Source organism: Hypomesus transpacificus, chromosome 23, assembly GCF_021917145.1.
Source record: "Hypomesus transpacificus isolate Combined female chromosome 23, fHypTra1, whole genome shotgun sequence".
In the NCBI taxonomy this organism is placed as follows: Eukaryota; Metazoa; Chordata; class Actinopteri; order Osmeriformes; family Osmeridae; genus Hypomesus; species Hypomesus transpacificus.
The window spans coordinates 14,184,554-14,207,192 of NC_061082.1; the positions used below are offsets into that span (position 1 = coordinate 14,184,554).

At 40.7% G+C, this 22,639-nt stretch overlaps 1 protein-coding gene across 5 annotated transcripts in view; it reads left to right on the forward strand.

The window, feature by feature from the left end:
* The window catches only part of pms1 (PMS1 homolog 1, mismatch repair system component), a 68,838-nt gene that overhangs the window by 34,885 nt on the left and 11,314 nt on the right, over positions 1-22,639 (forward strand). For 4 of the 5 annotated variants that reach the window (XR_006958049.1, XM_047046822.1, XM_047046823.1 and 1 more), the window contains exons 10-11: positions 7,388-7,804; positions 8,335-8,465. The exons of the other annotated variant lie outside the window; for it this stretch is intronic. Coding sequence is in view for 3 of the 4 variants with exons in the window: in XM_047046822.1 (XP_046902778.1) it covers positions 7,388-7,804; positions 8,335-8,465 (548 nt within the window). In the remaining variant the exon portion in view is untranslated. The remainder of the gene's footprint in view (positions 1-7,387; positions 7,805-8,334; positions 8,466-22,639) is intronic. 5 annotated transcript variants of the gene reach the window in all.

The following is a 22,639-nucleotide window of genomic DNA, read 5'->3' on the forward strand; positions in this document are numbered from 1 at the left end:
GAGAGACAGTCCGTGTCTCTGATGGAGGTGGGGAGTTGGCATATATTCCATATTGGAATCAATATACAGTGAAGTCCATACATTTACATTTACATTTAGTCATTTACAGTTAGTCATCCATACATATTTGGACACTGACACAAGTTTTGTTATGTTGGCTTTTTACCAGAACATATTCAACTTAGTTAAATGATGAATATGTGCTTAAGGTGCAGTCTATTAACTTTTGGAGTCAAATTGGAGGGAGGGTTTAGGAATTACAGCTCCATAATATGTAGCCCCCTTTTTATTCAAGGGACCAAAGGTAATTGGACAATTGACTCAAAAGATGTATCATGGACAGGTGTGGGCTAATATTTGCTTCTTCTTAATCAACTAGAGAGGGTACAATTTCTGTGGAAATGGTGAGGTGTGCCGGCGTCGGTTGCAGCTGGGCCGGTTTTTTTCACCTCCAAACCTATTGTTTAAACTAACATCAAACATCCAAAGATTCTGTCCATCCAAACAATCTCATTCACATGAGATTTTTCATGTGTACTTAAATTCTACAACTTATATTTCAGTTTATTTTAAGTATGCATGCTTATTATTTAAGAAGATTGCATAGATTAAAAAGCATACATTTGTTGCTGCTCATTTACACTTCAGAATACCAAGAGTGAAGTGTAGAATGAAACGGTTCTCTTCTCATTTAGTGCATGAGGGAATGGTGATGGGCTATATGGCAGCCTCACATAGTGGAAACAATCGCATGACAACAAAGAAATATGGCAATCCTGTGTAAAAATAATCCTCACCTATATGACTTAAACTTCCCCTAAAGTATTTCCCTTCATGTGATATTTTAAGCATTTACTCTATTGTATTCATTCATTAGAACCCCTCTCAAACAACCTGATTCAAACAACGTGTCAGTATGGAAATCGCCATTCAAATACCATCATCTGCAGAGTGAAAATATGCCCCCTAAAACTTAAATATGCTTGAAATGTATTTTTGGATAACTGGCCACTATAACAAGTTTACTGGAAGTGATTATTTTCAGTAACGTCCTTGTCTGAAGACTCAGGGCTAATGTGACCGGCTATCCACGTTTTAAGTAAGGAAAAGCACATTCAACTTTGTCAGCTTCTCAAATACTCCCTATACATCAGCCCCTCTCAATTCTGGTCATTGATCCTGGTCCTTGGGCCTACTGTAGCCCAACATGTTTTTTGATGTTTATCTGCTCCAAAAGGAGACCTTCTTGAAGTGATTGGCATACAGTTTAAGCTGTGGCATTGATGTTCAGTTTAGTAATCAGATTGTTTCACCAATTGAAATACTAATCTGGGATTTTTGATAAGGGGAGTGCCAAAAATGTACTGTCGCCGTTTGGCTTCCTAAACAGCGGTGGAATTAAATGTTTTTCACTGTACAGTGTTACAGTGAGCTACACGTACAGGTATATAATGATTATTATTGGGTATGCTCAAGCCTTCAGCAAGCACAACCATTGTTTTCTCTCATATATATATATTCCCACCCCTAAGGATACCTCAATATTTGGACCACATAGACATGTTGGTGTCAAAAGGTTTGTGTTGTTAGTGATTGCGTTGCTTGTATTTTTATTTACGATCCGTTGCACGGTTTAGGAGTTTACAACGTTTTTGTGGCAAAAAGTGCCTTGTGTGGTACAAGGTAACTCAGTGCTAGCCTAACTTCACAACGTCATCAGACGTTAGCAACAACGCATAGATACAATGTTCTAGTAAGACAGACAGCGATATCAGCGAGCCCTCAGCATTAGTACCGTAGCTAAAAGTCTAGGAAGGTTGAGGCTACTTTTGGCTACTTAATATCTTCATCTGCTAAATAAGTGGGTTTCCCCTTCGTTCTTTTGGTGAGCAGTCTCACAAACCCTACTAACCCGGCATCATGGAGCCGACCAGATAAATAGTTATTTAGCACTAGCGTGGCTACCTGCATACACATACAGCATACCACAATTTCCCCAGAAATTGTACCCTCTCTAGTTTGACTTGTAATCTACACTAATGTCATAATAAATCCTAAAATGAACATTAATTTTGAGGCATGTTTATTATTTTAACGATTGAAAACAGACCGCTGTCGTATGTGTTGTCCAACAGAGGATAATGTCATGATGGTAACGCCTCTCTGAAATTGCAAACTACTGTTTCCAAAAGTAGATGTACTAATAAGCATATATCATATTGTACATTACATTACGCAATTGTGTATTTTATCCCAATGTTAAATGAGCAAATGGTTATGCCCTGGCCTTTGCCTATGGCATTTCTGCAGCTGTGTTGCAGTTTTAGGTTGCTAGCTCTAGCTGTAACTACTGTCTTGCTAACGCAAGCACTCCCAAATGAGTTCAGTCAAGACAATCACGTTTTAGATTTGAGCATTTATTGACATGACATGGATATAGGTTTGATTTTGGCAGAGTGGATAATCTAAGGGAAGCACTCTCTGCCTCCTAGATGCGACACATACATACATGACAAATGAGGCAGGGAGCAATGACATAATCCCCCTGACGGATAGAACATACAGACAGCAAGGGGGAGAAGGGGATGGTGGAGGGCGCAGTGTTTCCTCTATGTTGATTTTGCCATGGCAGCAGGGGGTGGGTTTGGACAGACCTGCCCCCACTGGTAAAACAAATCCTAGCGGAAACACTGGGGCGGCAGCAGCACTCATCATACAACAACCAGGGTGAGTGTGTGCATATCCGCGTGGCCTTTGAGGCCCAATGGGCTTGTGCGGCTAACACACGTGGTAGTGCGCGGATGACGCGCGCTGCCCGATTGCCCTGCCTGAACTACTTTCGCTCATTAGGTACATTACATTTACATTAAGTAGACGCTATTGTCCAGAGCGACTTACAGTAGGTACAGGGACATTCCCCTGAGGCAAGTAGGGTGAAGTGCCTTGCCCTAGGACATAACGTCATTTTACACGGCCGGGAGTTAAACCAGCAACCTTCTGATTACTAGCCCGATTCCCTAACCGCTCAGCCATCTGACCTCAGGTATAAGGTCTGGGGTCGATTACTGGTGCGGCATTTGCATTTGGAAGCAGTTGCTGTGAACCCACAACATGCCGTCGAAAGAGCTCTCAATGCAAGTGAAACAGGCCATCAATAGGCAAAAAAGCAGGAACATTAGGAGTGGCCAAATCAACAATTTGGTACATTCTGAGAAAAAAAGAACATGCTTGGCAACAAAAAAAGGTGGCGGATGATCGCAGGATCCTTTCCATTGTAAAGAAAAACCCCTTCACAACATCCAGCCAGGAGGTAGGTGTTTCATTATCCAAGTCTACCATAAAGAGAAGACTTCACGATAGCAAATACAGACGGTTCACTACAAGGTTCAAACCATTCACGAGAGCCAATACAGACGGTTCACTACAAGGTTCAAACTATTCACAAGTCTCAAGAATAGAAAGGCCAGATTTTGCCCAAAAAAAGAAATCTAAAAAATCCAGCCCAGTTCTGAAACGGCATTCTTTGGACAGATTAAACTAAGATCTCCCTGTACCAGAATGATGGTAAGAAAAAAGTGTGGAGAAGGCTTGGAACGGCTCATGATCCGAAGAAAACCACATCATCTGTAAAACACGATGGAGGCAGAGTCATGGCATAGGCATGCATGACTTCCAATGGCACTGGGACACTAGTGTTTATTGATGATGTGACAGAAGCAGACAGATTAATTGGGATATTGTCTGCACAGATTCAGCCAAATTCAGCTGATTGGATGGTGCTTCACATAACAGATGGACCATGACCCAAAACACAAGGCGAAAGCAACCCATGTTCAACTATTTTATTGTCAGATGCACAGAACGACACAGGGTCAGATTCTGCACAGAAATTCTTTTAACAAGACAACGCAAGCATAACATGACTTATAAGTACTCAGAACATAGGTTACACCTTTAATAAGCTAACATATAATATAATAAACCTCCTAAATATACAAGATAAAAACAATACACTATACTAAATCTATAATACGCATAATATCCTATACTAACCTTATAATCTATACTAACCTAGAGACAAGTAGGGTACAATTAGTGCAATATTGCTGATTTTGCAACCAATAGCTGAAGTGACAGTGTGTAAAGTGACAAGTGTGAGTGTCGACAGTGTATTAATGTCCATATCGATGTTCATTCAGAAGCCTGATGGCCCTTGGAAAGAAACTGTAGTCCAGTCTGCGTGTGCGAGAGTGAATGCTTCGATATCGCCTGCCAGTGGCAACAGGTTAAAAACCCATACGTTTTTTAAGTAAAAAAAACAAAAAACTAAAGTGGAATATTCTGCAACTGGGCCGATCATTCACCTGATTTCAACCAAATCTAGCATGCATTTCAGTTAAATTAACAAAAATTAACGCAGAAAGACCAACAAACAAACAACAACTGAAGACAGCTGCAGTAAAGGACAGTAAAGCTGCATCCGTACCGGCAAATGCTCAACTCGCCTCATATAAAGTTACCTACCGAGTGGCACAGTGTAAAATGCTGCACACAATAGCGAAATAATTAATACTTCCCTGTGCTATGAACATGGTTTTAACAATGCTTGATGACACTGCAGCCAACAAACTAAGGGCTATTCCTCTGTCCAACAACACCATCGGCAGGCGTATTTGACATGTCAAAGGACATAGAGGAGCAGCTTAATGATAAGGTGCGTGACTGCTTTTTTCTGCAGATGGATGAAGCCACTGACGGTAACAAAGATTTGATAACTTACGTCAGATTCATAGATGGAGATGATATGAGGGAGGAATTGCTTTTCTGCAAACAAGTTACAGATTACAGAGCCACAGCAGGAGAACTGTTTAAAATCATTGACTCTTACTTGAAAGAGGCCAATCTGAAATAGGAGGACTGTGTGGGGATCTGCACAGGCTATGGCTGGGAAACGGGGAGGGCTGCAAGCACTCATCAAGCGCGTCTCCCCCAATGTGTAGTGGACGCACTGCATGATACACCGCGAAGCACTGGCGTCTAAACAGCTCAGTCCTTAGCTGAATGATGTAATGACAGACGTCATTGCCTCCGTCAACTACATCAAAACACGACTTGTCAAAGCCCAGATTTTTTTCGGCTCTGTGCGAGGAAATGGGCTCCGACCACACAGTTGTTCTGTTTCACAGCGAGTCCCGATGGCTGTCACGTGGGAAGGTGCTATCCAGGGTCTTTGAACTGCGAGATGAAATCTGTATCCTTTTGAAGGAAGAGGACGATCTTGCCCACACATTTTACTGTAACAAGTTCCTCATAAAACTTGCATACCTCTATGACATGTTTCTGAAACTCAATGAAGGCAACTTGCAGTTGCAGGGCGCATAAACACACCTCCCACATCTGGCAGATAAAATCACATCATTCACCAGAAAACTTGAGATGTGGCTGCAGCGAGTGAAAGATGGAAATGTGGACTCATTTGAGAACCTGAAATATTTCATTGAAGACAACAAACTGTAGAACACAGTGGTCCCATGCATGGAAGCACACATCTCAGCCTTATAGAAACATTTCCAGAAAATATTTCCTGATGCAGGATCCCAAAGAATATGACTGGATCCGTGCAGTTTGTTGCGCCTTCAGTGCAACACCACCTGTCGACTTCAGCACATTGGAGGAGGAACAGTTCATTGATGTCACCTCTGATTCAACAATGAGGCTGCAGTTTCAGTCAAACACACTGGCTGCATTTTGGAGTGGAGAAAGTTTACCCACTGCTAGATAAGAGAGCCCTGGCCATACTTCCTTTTGTCACATCCTACCTATGTGATTTTGGGGGGGTTTTCTGCTGTGGCCTCAATCAAGACAAAATACAGATCAAAGCTGGACATTTACATGTATTCATTAAGCAGACACTTTTATCCAAAGCGACTTCCAACAGAGAGCTTTACAAAAGTGTATAGGTCACTGATCATAACGAGAAGCCAAAACATGAAGCATACATAGTGAAAAACAAATAAGTGCCAATGGGAAGAACCATAAGAGCATGTAGTTAAACAAGTTACAAATTAAACAACATGAACCTCAAAAAGTGCAAGAGTGTACCTGTAGAAAAAGCAAGGAACAATAATATAATTCACAGCGAGTACAGGAAGTTAAATCAGTTACAACTAACCAACAAGAGCAACAAGTCCCTCAATAAGAGTCATTGTGTTCCTGGAGGAAACTAACATCAAGTCCAGCAATTCATTCCTAAGTACCGTTGTACTCCCTTTTCTTGAAGGTGGGGAGACAGTCAGTGTCTCTGATGGAGGTGGGACCACCAGACGGTTGTCAGAAGAAGACCGTAGGTGGCGGGTGGGGGTATAAGGCTGGAGGAGAGACTTGATGTAGTCAGGTGCAGTCCCATTCACCTCGGAACATCAGTACTAGTAGTGGCCACGGACAATGAAAATGAACTCCGAGTGGCAATCTCAAACCTGCAACCCAGATTTGAGAAGATCTGCAGCATGAAGCAGGCCCACACCAGTCACTGAAAAGATGTGAGGATTAAAGGTGTCATTTCTGCACAACAAACCTTCTGGTTTTAGTTTTTTTCTTCTCACGGAGTTGTTTTAAAACCCATTTTTTGCAAACAGACAATAAAAAAAAAATGCATTGATAGCAATGTTGACTTAAAAAAAAAAAAAAAACTGTTACACTGAACATAATTACACAGTTAAGATGCTTGAAAACAGTTACACTTAAAATAATTATATAGTTTATTGCAACCTGTAGTTTATGGCAGTTTCCTTTGATTTGTTCAAAAAAGGTTGAGGTTTGTATTAGTTACAATGTGTGAAATAAACTGCAATGGAGTCTGAAAACAAAATGTGTATTTGTGTCCTGTTTGTTTTTGTTTTTGTTTTTTTGGGGGGGGGGGCAAAAATGTTCTAATGTACCAAAGGGGGGCCCAGCAGAGAAAGTCTGGGAACCACTGACATAGGAGGAAACCCAGCGTTTGGTCATGTCAATGGGTTCCAAACTTCAAGCAGTCATTGTCTGCAAAGGATTCTCGACAAAATATTAAAAAGGAAAATGTTATTGATGATTGTCATTTTGTTCAATTACTTTTGTGCTTCTGAAATATGGGGAATACAAAAATGTTGACATTTTCATACAATATTTGGTTCAACCTTTTGAATTACAGCTGAAAGTCTGCATTTTAATTGCATCTCGGTTCATTCATTGCAAAGCCATTGTGGTGGCGTACAGAGCCCAAATTATGAAAATGGTGTCACTGTCCAAATAATGGACCTAACTGTAATACAATTTTGCAAATGCTACTCAATCATTGAAATCAAAAACTTATACATATATTAACAGGGTCATCTATTTTTGGTCACTGCAGGTATGAGGAGAAGGCAAAGAAACACTCTAAGCGCTATGACCATTCGACACTGTCTCTGCTCCAAGGCCAGAAACGCAAGGACCCACTTTCCAACCAGAAGGTCCTGACCCAGGTGTTCTACCCCCAGCCCCAGAAGAGGAAGAATACTGGGTTAAAACTATCCCAGCCCCTTCCTTTTAGTATAACTGCTCTTAGACTGAAGCTCCATCGTCTATCATTCAAGAGCGGACCAAGACCAAGAGGTCACAGTCTTGTAAACAGCCTAGCCTCTCAGAGCTCCTGGGTCATTTTATATGGTAGCAAGCTCATGTTGTTAAATCCGTATCGGGCAGAGGAGTCCCTGATTTTTAAGAGACTTCTAGAGAATAGCATACTTCCAACTGTGACTCTACGGAACCCTATACAGTTGACAGACAGGTAACATATGTTTATAAAGGTGTCTTATATAACTTTTCATCCCATTTATGGCTTGACGTTAAATATATATTTACAGTCACGTGTCCATTTTATTAGGTACACCAACCCATTTTAGACAATAAACTGCTCTTAGAGACAGTGAATTGGGTGACCCTTTCTTACTATTTAAAGCATGCAGACAGACATTTAGGCATTCAATTTACTTTTTCTCCTTGAAGCCTAATTGTTTTTTAAACATATACAGTAATAATAGCAAAAAAACTGTAAATTGTATGGTTTTGAGCTGGTACTGGGAATACATGTTACAATAAGGCTATGAAAATGTCTGTCATAAAAAATGGCTTTTGATGTTTTCCAGTTCAGTTCAGTTTTTCTTCGGCATCCAGTCTGTCTTGCAACTGAGCTTGACTTCTGTGATTGGTTTGGATTTTGCACAGGTTTTGCCCTTGGTGTGCATTCAGTGCACCAATGAAGTGAAAAAAGCTTTTAACTATACCTTCATATGATGACATTTTGATGTTTTTTTGCAGTGCACTTGGGGTTGCTGAGTATGCCCAAGCTCTATATGCAATGGCAATGGGGAGTCCAGAGCTTAATGGAATGACCCTCTTTGCTGACCCCAGGCTTGTGGCAAATGGCTTTGAAATCAAACTCAATCCAGGTAAGGAAATCTATGAAGATGGCTACTATGAATTATGTTCTACTGCAAGAGGTTACTTGATGTTAGCTATACATTTTTATTAGATTACTAGATTTAGGTTGATTACAAGGATACTATAACAAAAGGACTAGTTGATTAACATAGCATCAACTTTGTTTAGTGATCACACTGTCACTCGTAGGTAATACTTTTGTCATTTTTGCATCCTTGACAACAAACTATAGTTACCTGGTACCACAAGATAGATAGTACAGACAAAATACGACAGTTTCCGAATAAGTTATTATAAATTATTATTTGGTATGAAAATGAGACATTTTAAAGAGTGAACAGATTGACAGAGATTTATAGTATTTTATAGTAAACATGACATTTGATTCAGACATTAGATACCTTTTAGGGAGACCAAGTCCACTAACAAAGGGGAAAACCACTCTGCTGTTTTACCATTGTGTTGGTTGTGTATTGAAATTGAAAGCACTGACCCTGATGCACTGTTTTGCTGGACATGACAAACAACACTACATACACCGTTTGCCACTGGTTAAAAAGAAAAGCTATTACTACTTCTTGATTGCTGTTTAAAGGTCTCAAGGAATGTCCAGTTTCATATAACAGGCTGAGTAAAAGGTTGGACGAGTTGGACACCATTAATGTCATAGTTCACAAATAATTTAGAAATGTCAATCCTAAAGCCCAAAGGAACAGGATTACAGTCAATTACTTTATCATGTTTGGTGAGAAAAATGCTTCAATAACATTTGGCATGAGGATTTGCATTAGGGTTGCAACTAACAACTATTTAGGATTCCTCCGTCAGGAGGATTATTCTTGTAATTTATCTCATGAACACATTGGTAAAAAGTTTTGAAATTTGGCATATTGATACAACATGCCACAAATACGGCCCAAACACAGACTGGCCCACATCAGACCATAGGGGGCGCCACAGGCCACGCCCAAATGTCCACTTTTCAGAGTGATTTCATTTCCACCCCATTGCTCCAATTCTTCTGAAACTAGGTGTGCATGCCTCCTTTTTCATGAGGAACAAAAAAGCCTCAAGGACCCATAAGGTCCACCATGATGGATTTTCCTGTACAGTGTTAAATTGAGAACCTTCAAAATAGATCTCCTCTTACAGAAAAGGTCAAATTGTCACAAATTGACATTTTGTACAGATATGTATCATTGACATATTAAAATTTCTTACTTAAGACAGTTGAATCAAATACAAAATGGCTGAAAGGGGTGTATTTATGTAAATGTCCACATTGCCTCAATAAGTTTGTGTCACCAAATCAAATGTCATTTTGACTTTTGAACCTAATAGGCTTTAAAATGACAACCGAATTAGCTCGAATGAAGTATAAGGATTGTTCAGCCTGTTGCCTGTTGCGCAAATTCATTTCAGGAACCTAAGCCAGGACAAATAGCCACTGATGCTAGGCATGATTTGAAATTCCCTTACATGACAAGTTATGGCACCCCAAGCAACCTTTTTAAAGCACTACGAGTAAGCTATTCTTTACAGCAGCAACCCAGTCATCCCGTTGTCCCGTTTTTATGTCCCATATATAAATAGGACAAAATTACAGCTGTTTGAACTTTAACCAAATCTGACAATGGGTGCCATTGGAGAAATGTCTTATTTTCTGATACAAAAACTGATTGATCAAAGGTTTGAGTCTGTGAATGGCTTAAGGCCGATTTATACTTCTCCGACTCTGTTATGGAATCGAACGGATTGGTTGAATTTATACTACTCCAACGGCTCTGCGTGCTGAAAGCAATTCACCGCCAGAATAGTAGATGGCGCTGCACTGCGATGCTAGCTAGGTTATCGAAAAGTCGGAGCAAATTTACAAATTAGCCGTTTCATCAATAAAAAAAGCACATTTTCAGCAACTACACTGCCCATTTCTCGTCACATTTTAATTCAGATGCTGATTGACATCTACTGTTTAGCTGAAATATGAATTGTAAACTTAAAGCAATGGCGGTCAAAGGATTCTGTTTGTCTTGTTGGTCACAGCAACCCCGCCCCCGCCCCCGCCCCTGATGCAAGCGGTTCTTAATACGGACCAATTACAGCCAAGGGGTATACGTAAAATGACGGACTGACGGACGGATAGTCAGGAAAATCGGGAGGTGCATGTAGAGCTCTCCGAGGGGGTTCAGAGAGGGAGTTCCTTGACGGAGAGGGCGTTCCCTGTGTGCGTGTCCGTAAAAACGCAGAAGTGAAAATTGGCCTTTAGAAGGATGAGATGCAATGCTGATTGCTGTGTGAAGGGTGGTGGGTTCGAATCCAGTCAGAGGTACAAACTTTTTTTTTTTATTATGACAGAAATTACAGTTTCAAGTATTCTGGTTAATCCCAGTCTAACTATCTATTATGTCAATTTTACAACATTTTGCCATTTTCAAGGAGGAATCTGCCATTGCTGCTAGCAGCTATATTGTGTTGTTATTTACCCTGCTGTTGAGTCCCCTTCATTCATGGCTCCAACTTGCAGGTGTTCTCTCATCAACATGGTGCTTACTGCCATGCAACAAAAGTTTGACATAGTTTTTGGCTAATACTCCTATTACTCTCATTTCATATGAAGTACAGCAGCATGGGGAAGACCAGTGCGCCACCATGATGGTTGGAGGCCATAACAGGGGCTTTAGAACTACATTTTTTTCTGTAAAATTGACTGAGGTGCTCGATGGTTTGCTTATGTCTTGATACTTTACACTAGTAAAAATGTCTTCTGTGTTATGCAGAACCCCCTAACCAAAAGATCCTTAACCCAAGTTTCAAAGTACTTTCCAAATAGTTGTTCCTTCATCCACAGTTTGTGGCCTTATTTGTCCTCGTAAAAAAAAAGAATGCCTCCAAGTCGTCACTGTTTTGAGGGGTTTTACAGGTCACCTCAGTTGACATGGCATTCTGACAGACAAAGTGTCCTGTGGTTTGTACCACAGTCTGCAGGTGGAAAGAATGCCCTTTGGAAAGAATTTACAGTGTTCACTGCCAACCTTAGTCATTCAGTTTGAATAGCTGCAATGCTAAGGTGTGGAAGAACACACAACAGGTGTACAAGTTTGTCTCTGTTCCTAAGGTTGCATTTTTGTTGCATGTACGTACAGTAGTTAAATAAAAAGAACTATCTTAACAAACTGTTGTATTTTGATAACATACAATTTCCAACACAGAATATAATATTAAGGTAACAAATGTACTTCATTTAAGTCATTGCTTAGCCCAAGGGTGGGCAATTAATTTTCCCGAAGGGCCACGTGAGAAATTGGGACCGTTGTGGCAGGCCGAACCAATAGGCTGAACTTAATTCTGCCCAATATTAATTTGATTACTTTATAAAATAACAGCAAATTATATGGTTTTGAGCTGCTACTGGGAATATGATTCAATATTTTTGTCGAATCATATTGACAATATGTCATATGTAGATATTGACATTTACAATAAGGCTATGAAAATATGTCAAAAGTGTCTTAAAAAAACAAAAACCTTTCACAAGAATACGTAAGATGTATGTTAAAGATCAGCAATTGAAAAGTGCTTTTGATGTTTTCCAGTTCAGGGCTGCGTTTCCTGATAACGATGGATCGTAGCAACTATCGAGCAAAAAACGAAATAATTGATTTTTCTTGCATGTGTTTCCCAAACATGCCGTAAGGTGTAGGCTAATCTATGCGCTTCGAAGAGTTACGAAATTTTCAAGAGACACTTTTGCTACAATGTCTTTGGGAACGGCCCGTAAAACTAAGATTCGTTGTACGATGGATTCTACGATTAACTTCGGCTCATAACGCTTTCGGGAAATGCAGCCCTGTTCAGTTTTTCTTACTCAGTGAGCAGTGGCGGTGCCCCACCCCCCACAAACGCACTACCTTTTTTTATGCCAGCAGAGGGCGCCAGACACAAATGCCGTCCCTCTCTTCATGCCGCCCCCGGCGGCTGCCCGGTTCGCCCTGGCCTAGAACCGCTACTGTCAGTGTAACAAATCCAGTCTGTCTTGGGCTTCAACAAGTGCATTGAAGTCTGGTTGAACGTCTGAGGTAGATATGCAAAGGGAAGCTGACAGGTGATCATCAGGGTCTGCAGCTTAACTAGCAAACCATCAGCGGACTGCGCCCACTCTGCATCAGTCAAGTTCTTGTATTTGTCCTGGAAATATGACATGTAATTTGACCTCTTTCAGAGATTTAACAAGTGTTTAAGGTAGAGTCCAAGTCAGTTCTCAAGTCTTTGGTCATGAGTAAGTGAAGTCTTGCATAAGTAAGGGTCCTCGGACGCCGCAGGGAGCCGCACGGGGCCGCACAGCAAGGCTACGTACACCAGCAAAAAAATCTAAGTGCGTAACTACGCAGATGCAAATCGTAGACTTGTAGACATGTCTTCGTCCATGTTTGCATCTGTCGAACAAGCACATTGTATTAGGGCTGCAACTAACGATTATTTTGGTAATCGACTAATCTATCAACTATTTTTTCGATTAATTGGCTAATCTAATGATTATTCCCCCCCCCCCCCCCCCCCCCCCCCCAAAGAATGACAAAATGTTGAAATTTGAATTCTAATGTATTTGAGTTACAAGTGGTGTAAACATGTAAACATCATTATAAATATTCAAAATAGTAATACAAATTAAAGTGCAAAAATGCTTTTAAAAGTGAAGTGCAAACAAAGTTTTAATTAATGTTGGCTTATCATATTTTTGTATAATGCTAGAGTATATCTCTCGTAATTGTGTTAATATGAAATTATTATTTTTCCACAATATTTAGTTTGACGAATGCTAAGTGGAAGAGGTTAACTATTCAGAACGAACGAAAAGACAGAAAACTCTGATAATTCACTGATTAACTACATTGCACGTAACATAACTGAAGTTGCGTTAGCAAGCATCCTCCATGAGACGTTCTAATAATTCACTGATTAACTATATTGCATGTAAAATAACTGAAATAGCGTTAGCAAGCATCCTCCATGAGACGTTCTTATAATTCACTGATTAACTACATTGCACGTAAAATAACTGAAATAGCGTTAGCAAGCATCCTCCATGAGACGTTCTGTTTTCCAACATGTAAGCGTAAATCTTACGATAAGTTAACAAGGCTTCAAATGTTCATGCATTGCCGCGGTGCTGGAATGAAATGCTAATTCCATTGAACAGATGTTGCATTGTACTTTTTATTTAGTTTGCTGGTAAAATATTCCCAGACTTTTGAAGCTCTCGGTCTAACTTGTTTCGGCTCTCCCACACTGTTCCGCCATGATTCAAAAAAGTTATTCTTCTTTGCCTTGGTGTATGAACGTCTATGCCTTGGTGCGACAGTGTAAGCGATACTGCCCCCTGCACGTCCGGTAGGGCAGTGCAATGCTGAATGAAAATTACCGGCAGCTCTGAATCTTTTTATAATATATATATGTATATATATATAATATATGACGCGTCGACAATAAAAATCCACGCCGACAATTTTTCACAATCGACGTAGTCGATTTTGTCGACTTCGTTGCAGCTCTACACTGTATCCTCCCTTATCTACTTGAGACATATTGAAAAGCCTTGTTGCGTCTTCTGTCTCCGTTTTCTAATTCAATTCAAGTGACGACATTCCTCCAACTGATCGTCCATGTCCTCATACAATTTCACTGATTCTCTCAAATGCGTCATACCAGAACTTTTTTTGTCTTTCCTCATAGCTAGGTAGCTACATATAGAGAATAGATAGATAGCTACCTAGCTATATTGGGGGAAATGCAACAAATATTGTTTCGTTTACCAAACCACAGTAACTTCTTCTGTGAGGTTTTCCTGCGCTACAAGCAAACAAACCACCATTTTACACAATTGCAAAAAAATGCAATGGTTATCTACAAGGCCGCACAACTATAAATGTTGAGCACGTCTCTACACACATGACATAAATAACGCAGACCCGCAGAGCCATAAACCAGGCTTTACAGGGCCATGTTACCACCCATCCTTCAGTCTCTTTGCTCCGTTGCCTTCTGGTAGGCGCTACCTTAGCATTCGGTCTCGCACACGCAGACTGGACAACAGTTTCTTTCCAAGGGCCATCAGGCTTCTGAATGGACATTGATGTGGACATTGACACACTTCTCACTAGTCACTTTAGACACTGTCACTTTCAGCCACTGGTTGCGCTATCAACAATATTGCACTATTGTACTTCACTGGTCTTAATATAGGTTTATAAGGTTAGTATAGGTTAGTATGTGTATTAGAGGTTTAGTATACTGTATTGAATATGTTATATTATCTGTATATTATCTGTATATTTAAGAGGTTTACTATATTTTAGCACATCATAGATGTAATCTAAGTTCTGTGTACTTATATGTTATGTTATGCCAGGTTGCTTTGCTTTGTTTTGTCCTAAGGATTTCAGTACCCAGTCTGAACTTGACAATAAAATACTTGAATTTCAACTTGAATGTCTAAGTCAAGCCTGAAGTCTTTGGTCGTCAAGTCTCAAATCCCTTTTGGAGAGATTTCTAAAACCTTTCATGAATATTTCAATAGACTGCCTTGTTCATTATTATTATTACATTTACTTTTAGTCATTTAGCAGACGCTTTTATCCAAAGCGACTTACAAGTGAGAGCTTTACAAAAAGTGCATAGGTCAATGATCATGAAACATTGTGGGTATCCAAAACATGAAGCATACATTGTGAAAAGCAAATAAGTGCCAAAAGGTAGAACCAGAAGAGCACGTAGTTAAACTAATTTCAATTAAATAACATCATCCTCGAAAGTGCTTGAGTATACCCGGAGGAAAGCAAGGAACAATAATATAAATCACAGCAAATAGTTAAATCAGTTAGAACTAACCAACAAGTGCAGCAAGTCCCTCAATAAGTGTCATTGTGTTCCTGGAGGAAATAAACTAACATCTGATTCAATAAATCTTTCTTAAGTACCGTTGTACTCCCGGAACAAGTGCGTCTTTAGCATTTTCTTGAAGGTGGAGAGACAGTCAGTATCTCTGATGGAGGTGGGGAAATGATTCCACCAGGTGCAGTCCGGTTCACCGCTCGGAAGGTCGGTACCAGGGTCTTGAATCTGATGCGGGCTGTGATGGTAAGCCAGTGGAGGGAGATGAAGAGCGGGGTAACATGAGAGCTTCTGGGTAGGTTGATTATTATACTTGCACATAAGAGCATAAGAGGCGCTATTCAAATTAAAAGTTAAAGGGGCGATTGATAGTTTTTTGGGGGTATTTCACACTGTTCCTTAAGGTCTCCGAATAGGGTATGTAACACTGTTTGGGCGGAAAATTGCCCGGATGCTGTTCTATGCCCCCTGATACGTCCTCAAAAATGTTCCCGGGAAAAAAAGCTAGGTTTTCTCCTTTTATGGTATGCTCATTAATATTTAGATAAGCTGCACGCTGATTGGTTGGTTTTCAGCGAGTGAAGCTGCGGAGCAGAAACGCAATACAGCTAACAGCCGTCACTGAAACAACGAAGGTGGAGACTTGAAATAAAAACGTGCAAATACATTTATTGTGTCTACACAGCACTGTTTTCAACAGATTAACTAGATATCATCTAATTATAACGTTATTTGTTTCCACTTCTTTTGTCAAAGCAAACTGGATCGATTTAGGTGGGTAGAACTTTACAGCTTAGCATCAACCAAACTATATCATGATTCAACTCGGCTTCAGTTACTGTAGCTAGATATCTTGCTGAAAAATAACCTGACAAAGATCTGGACAAACATGCATCGTGAATTGTAGATTTACGTGTAACACGGGTTATTTATTCGTATGAAACACAGTCAGGAACATGAAATAACGCGTTGGCCCCATTGCCAATAAACTAAATCATCACACATTCTACCTATGCTCTTGCGTTAGCAAGGTAAACTAGTTTACATGCCTACAGGTGTTTTCGTTATCTACATTTTTACATTTTACATTTTTCAAGCTGTTCTTGCATTCCTTGCAAATCAGCGTTAATAAAAAGCAGATGAGCTAGAGTCTTGCTAACATTGACTTGACGGGCATGACTGATGTATACCGTAGCTCTAGCGTAGAAGATCCCTGTGCAGTTCGACCCTCAATTACACATTTCCTCGAACCATTTCACCAAGGACGGTTTTGAAAACCTCGGACAATGTAAAGCAGGATTTGCTATGAAGCTGTTGCTGAAAAGAGGTGCGTTCCGACCTTATGTTCATCACAACCGCAACAGTTATTAGCAATGCTAACGTATCCTGTATCTTACACCTGCCTTTCTCCAGTTCTTTAAAATAGATTTACATTTACATTACATAATAGATCATCTAGACAGGCGTTAGCAATAGGCTAGACTGCTGTTTGTTTTCTGGCAATTTTTTGGGAAACTTCCCTTCTAATGCCGACTACAGCTAATCTAGCTAGAGTCATTTTCTAAGTAAGGTACACTATGTTGATGTGTTTTGAAACGGATTTAGCATTCTACCTATAGACCAATTATCACCCTACGTCACACAACGTAGGCATAGCAGGCTCAACTGCGAATGTCGGTTGCAAAAGACGAACTTCTCCCCGGTCTATTACACTTGGAGTGTCGATCAGGTCATCATATATCTCTGGCCACTGGATTGCAGTGCTTGATATTAACTTTTTGAGGCTCTTGGCCTTTGGACAAATGCATTTACGTTTCACTTTTCTATGCACAAAAGTCACTTGACCCCTATTACCCTTAAATAGCCTGACCAAGTGATCGGGCAAACTAGTCTGGCTAACGGAGGTCGCTTTCTCAGGCAAATGACGAAAGAAACAGGCTCGGTTAAAGAAATCCGAGATGCTGGCTATCTTCATCAGGCTCGTATCTACATTAGGCAGTCCTCCCTGACGTTTCTGGTGTATAATGGAGTGAAAAACAACATTGTGCACACTGCCAGTGAGCGAGTCTGACTGAGGCTACAGTAACGTCAAAACAGTGTAACGGGGACATAGTCTCACTCAGATTGCCAGTTTAAACAAATCAGAAAAATAATCGGACTAGCTGGCTAAAAGCATAATTCGCATATCTCTTGAAAGCTGCCCTTCTCGACTTTTTAGAGGTAAAATTGACTGTCGTAGGGTAAATATTATGAACTTTGTGACCTTACGTGAAGACATGGCTGCCGCTCGACTATGCGGTCTGTTCCGGGCGACATTCTCACTCAAACGCACGTCACAACTTGCATTGACGTCACAACTGTTTCAAAAGCTAGCGTTTGCAAGTTGCAGTTTCAAAAAGTTACATTTTGATAGGAAAGAAGTTTCAATGGACTTTGAGGTTCACTGTATGTCTATTTTACACACAACAGTCATTTTTCAACTATGACAAGGTAAAATCGGTTTTGCAATCAATCGCTCCTTTAACATTTATAAGGATACATACTTTACATAAGTAAATGTTTATTTAATTACTTACTAATGTTTAAAATACAAATCGAACTTCAGTTTTAAAATTACTCCATGGCACAAAAATATTAAATACTTGTGTAACGGGTGTGAAGCGTGGCCACGTCTGTTACATTGGTGCCGTGACCCGGACCACTTGGTTAGCTGTAGCTGACCGGCCGGAGTGAGTTCAGAGGGTTGAATGTAACGGGTGTGAATAGGTGAAACTCACTCCAAGTATATAACAGGCCAGCCGCGTCAACGAAGAGCAAGCTTTTCGTTGGCGTAGCTAGTAATGGTCGTGCTTGGCAAGTCAGGTGGCGTGTTAGAGCCCAGCGGATAGCGACCATCGGCCGTAAACCTTGTGATGGACCGTGGCCACGTCTGTTACACTTGCATATTAAATATATATATTAAATATGCAAGTAAACAGTCAACCCGAAAACTAACAAAATAACAAAAGCTAGGTGTGAAAAAACAAATGATGGTCAAAATGCCTTAGTTTTTCTCTTTCTAAATTTATTTCATACATAAGTTTAGTATTTTTGGTGAAAATGAAATCTGTCTTTTAACTAATTTGCTGTGCCAGTTGAATTTAATCCTTGTGAAACGCCCCTCGCCTGGCATCATGGCTGCGAAAAGCAGGAGTACCATCTGGGAATACTTTGAATATGACTGTGTGTCAGATAAAAGCAAGTGCCTTGCAGTGGAATCAAATATGTGGAATATTTCTCAAGGGGAAAAATCCCACAAATCTCAAAGTCAATTTGAAAACCGCGCAAGAAGGCTAACCTAGCATAGGCTATCTTGAAAAGATAGGGTAGAACGCCAAGCCCCCCTTTCCCAAAACAGGCAGCATGATGGAGCCCAAGACAACCGTAAACAAGAAAACACTAATGCAGTGCTTCCACCAATGACCCAATAACTGCTGGTTAGTAAATACGCAGGAACACCACAGACGGGAGGAGGCATTGGTTCATATGTTTATTGAGACTGGGATGTCTACACGACTATGTGGGTTGATTGCCTTCAAAACCTTTTGCACTTTACTCATGCCAAAATTCAAGACACCTGGGGCCTCGTATAAAAGATTGTGCAGCTTTCATACCAGAAGATGGCGTACGGCCAAAACTTGAAAAGTACCTACGCACAGAAATATTCACATGCATAAAACCGGTCGTACACCAGGTCCTGCGCACTTTTCCTTTATAAATCACAATCAACGTGAGATGACCGCACGTGAACGAGCCACTGACCCCGCCTTGCCTCCTCCCATAAATGAATATGCAGATGGCCTATGAAAGCGCTCCTGAGGTCATTTCTTTGTCTGAATTCAAATGGCTAAACACGCCAAAAAAAAAAAAATCACAGACTGTGAGATTGAGGTTCTAACAATAAAGGTGAAGGCGAGAAAATATGTCCTGTTTGGCGGCCTGTCATCAGGTATAAGCGACAAAAGAAAGTCGGCGGAGTGGAAAACTGTCACTATTTGCGCCCTTTCTTTTTTTTAACCTGTAGCACTTTGAGATTTAGCTAAATATAAAGTGCATTACAAATACAATTATTATTATTATATGGCCGTAAATGCTGTGGGTTCGGAGAACCGGACCATAGCAGAAATTACGAAATGGTCCGATGTAAAACTCGAAATTAAGAAACGAGTGGTGGCGCATTGTAACAGCATGGCAGCTAGGGTTAGCGTGGCATGCATTTCCTGAGTGATTTTGACGTTCGTTTGACACCCTCAAGTTTAACAGAAGTTATTAAGTGGTGGCGGATTAAACAGTATATAGCCTAGCATTTCCCGTTTTGGTTTTATCATTTTGATGTGATCATACACATTAATGATCAAACTTTTATTTTTTTGTTTTTTGAGTAGTCAACGTCATAGACCCCATGACAGTAACTGTAGTGGAAACTTTAAGTATTGTGTTTTTCTGCACCTTTCAGTTAGAATTTACATTTAGTCATTTAGCAGACGTTCTTATCCAGAGCGACTTACAGTAAGTACAGGGACATTTCCCCGTGGCAAGTAGGGTGAAGTGCCTTGCCCAAGGACACAACGTCATTTTTCACGGCCGGGAATCGAACTGGCAACCTTCAGATTACTAGCCCAATTCCCTAACCGCTCAGCCACCTGACTACGTTTGCCACGTTACAGAGCCAGACAAGACTTTGCGGACATTCTGCTCAAAACTTTCTGTAAAATAAATTTGTATAAATCACACCGTGTGTGTGAACCAGCGTACGCAAGCTTTTCGTGCGTACGCAACGTTTATACAGCTTACTTAAAGTAGAATGGATATGGCAAAGCAGAAATGTAAAGAGATCATAAGGGAGGCAAGGAAGCTGACCATATGTGTAGATGGGTGGAGCAAGAGAGGATTAACAGTATCTTTCATGGGTGTGTCAGCTTGAATTTCTTTACCATCCGCCCGGAGACAAGGTCCACCAGGCTCTTCTTAACCTGCACCGAATGGAACACCCTCACACCGGGGAGTCCATTGCCCGCTGCATTGATCAGACATTAGATGCATGGGGTATGGCAGAAGACAAGGTCTGCTTATTGTGACAGATAACGGCTCCAATATCATCAAGGCTATGTGGCTGCTTGAGGATAAAAGACGAGCAAAGTAGACAGTCAGAAGAAGACGGTGATGTTTCTCAGGCTCAGCCAAGAGGTGCCGTAGACGGGCAGTCCTCGGTGAGTGTGTCTATAATGAAAAATACATATACCGTATTTCTTCGAATAAACGCCACCCTCAAATAAACGCTGCCCTTGATTAAACGCAGCACCAAAAAAATCTGAAAACTGCTATTTAATTGGTTAAATTCAACCCCAGTATTTATTATATATGTACATAACTTTCTGCACAGCTTTCTGTTTGAAAGCTAACGTGTATGAACGTTTCGGCATGCTGCTTCAGATTTCTACACAATCTAGAAACACTTATACTTGAGACAGTTGTACTACCAAAGCACACCTAATTGATTGCCAATGAGAAAGGGAGTTGCCGCACTCATAGACAAACAAAGAATAGACAAGGTCAGCGGTAGTAAACGAAACCTGCGTTTTAGCTGCATGATTCATTTGTCACAATGCCGGCAGCAACAAAGTTGACTATGGTTGCACTGCAGCTACAATTCACAAAATCTCTCTTACTAATTAAACGCCGCCCTCGAATAAACGCTGCACCAAAAATGAACGTTATTTAATAAACGTAAAGCTGGTACATGCAGTGAGGAAATCCTTAGTCGCAAATGAACAAGTGTTCAAAAGGTTTGGCAAAACTGGTCTGGGACAGTAGCACACGCTGGAACAGCACTTTTGATATGCTGAGAAGACTGGTGGAAACAGAGCTGAACTAAACCAACTACTTGAGGATAAGGAAATGGAGCACTTCTCACAAGCGATTGGGCTAAACTGGAGAACCTTGTCATGCTACTTGAGCCCTTTGCCATTCACACAGACCAGCTTTAAGAGTGACAGCCAGTCACTTTCATAAGTAGTGCCATGCCTGCTCAACCTTGAGGCACACCTGCTGACAACTACTGCGGGAACGTTTCACTGGCATTCTTAGCCCTGATTCCACACAATTTGTTGTAGCCTGCCTAATGTTTCCAAGTGTTTCCCGGGTTCTTCATCAATCACCAGAAACAGTACCACTGAGGAGGGCAGCACAGTCATTTGTGCAGAACCTGGCAGCTCGGTATAACCCAGCTGCTTCTCAGTATGATGTTGCCACTGCAAGGGTCATTCAAACTACAACGGGAGCCTATCCTGCTATCCTTCAAAAATATTGCTTCCTTGCATTCCGCATAGAGGTCAGTGTGTCCTCCAAAAATCAGCCGATGACAGTCTATTGACCGAAATGAATAAGTATTTTTACAATGTCAAACAGGGTGTGTATGATGAGACATCATTGCAGTTCTGGAGATCGAGAGGCTGTCTATCCAAAACTAGCCCCTGTGGCAATGGATCTTGTTAGTGCCCCTGCCTCGCAAGCCCTTGTGGAACCCATCTTCCCAGTGTGTGGACTTCTTTCATCTGGCCTGAGAAACAGAACAACCACATCTCTGGAGCAATGTGTTTTCCTGAAGATAAACAAGAAATTGTTGCTTGACTTAGTTTTTCTCAATTGCTAAAACACTAAAACCCATTGGCTGAACAAAGTTCTCAGTTGCCTGAAATCATTTAGCTAATTGTGCAGTCTGCACAATTTGCAGATCTCACTTAGACTTTTCAGCAAAACTCTAAACACATTCTCCACTGTAATGCACATGTCATCCATACTGGTAAACACAAGTGGCAAAAATACAAATAGAGAAAACATGTCATTGATTAAACGCAATGATTTAACTTGTTTCAAATGATGTGACACAACCAATATAAGCCAGTTCAGAGAGCTGACAGGTTGTTGAAGGTGGGAAAATATTGCTTGTGATGTCGACAAAGTGCTCTGGCCTGACCCAGCCCAAAGACAAGAAGAAGCACATTGATCACATGTTTACTCCTAGATTGTTGTCTCTTTCAGTATTATATACTGTAGCAGTGTTTCCCCTTGGATTTTTTTTAGCAGTGGGGGCAGGTCAGGTCTAACATTTTATTTTCTATCAGATATATCTCCCTGGCTCTCATGTGCGGCTTATGAATAGTTTTAATACATGCTGTTCATGTGTGTCGTCTTTAGTCTACTGGCTATAAAAATGTGTACCTGCTACCTGCATCTCGACTCAGAAGCAGAATTA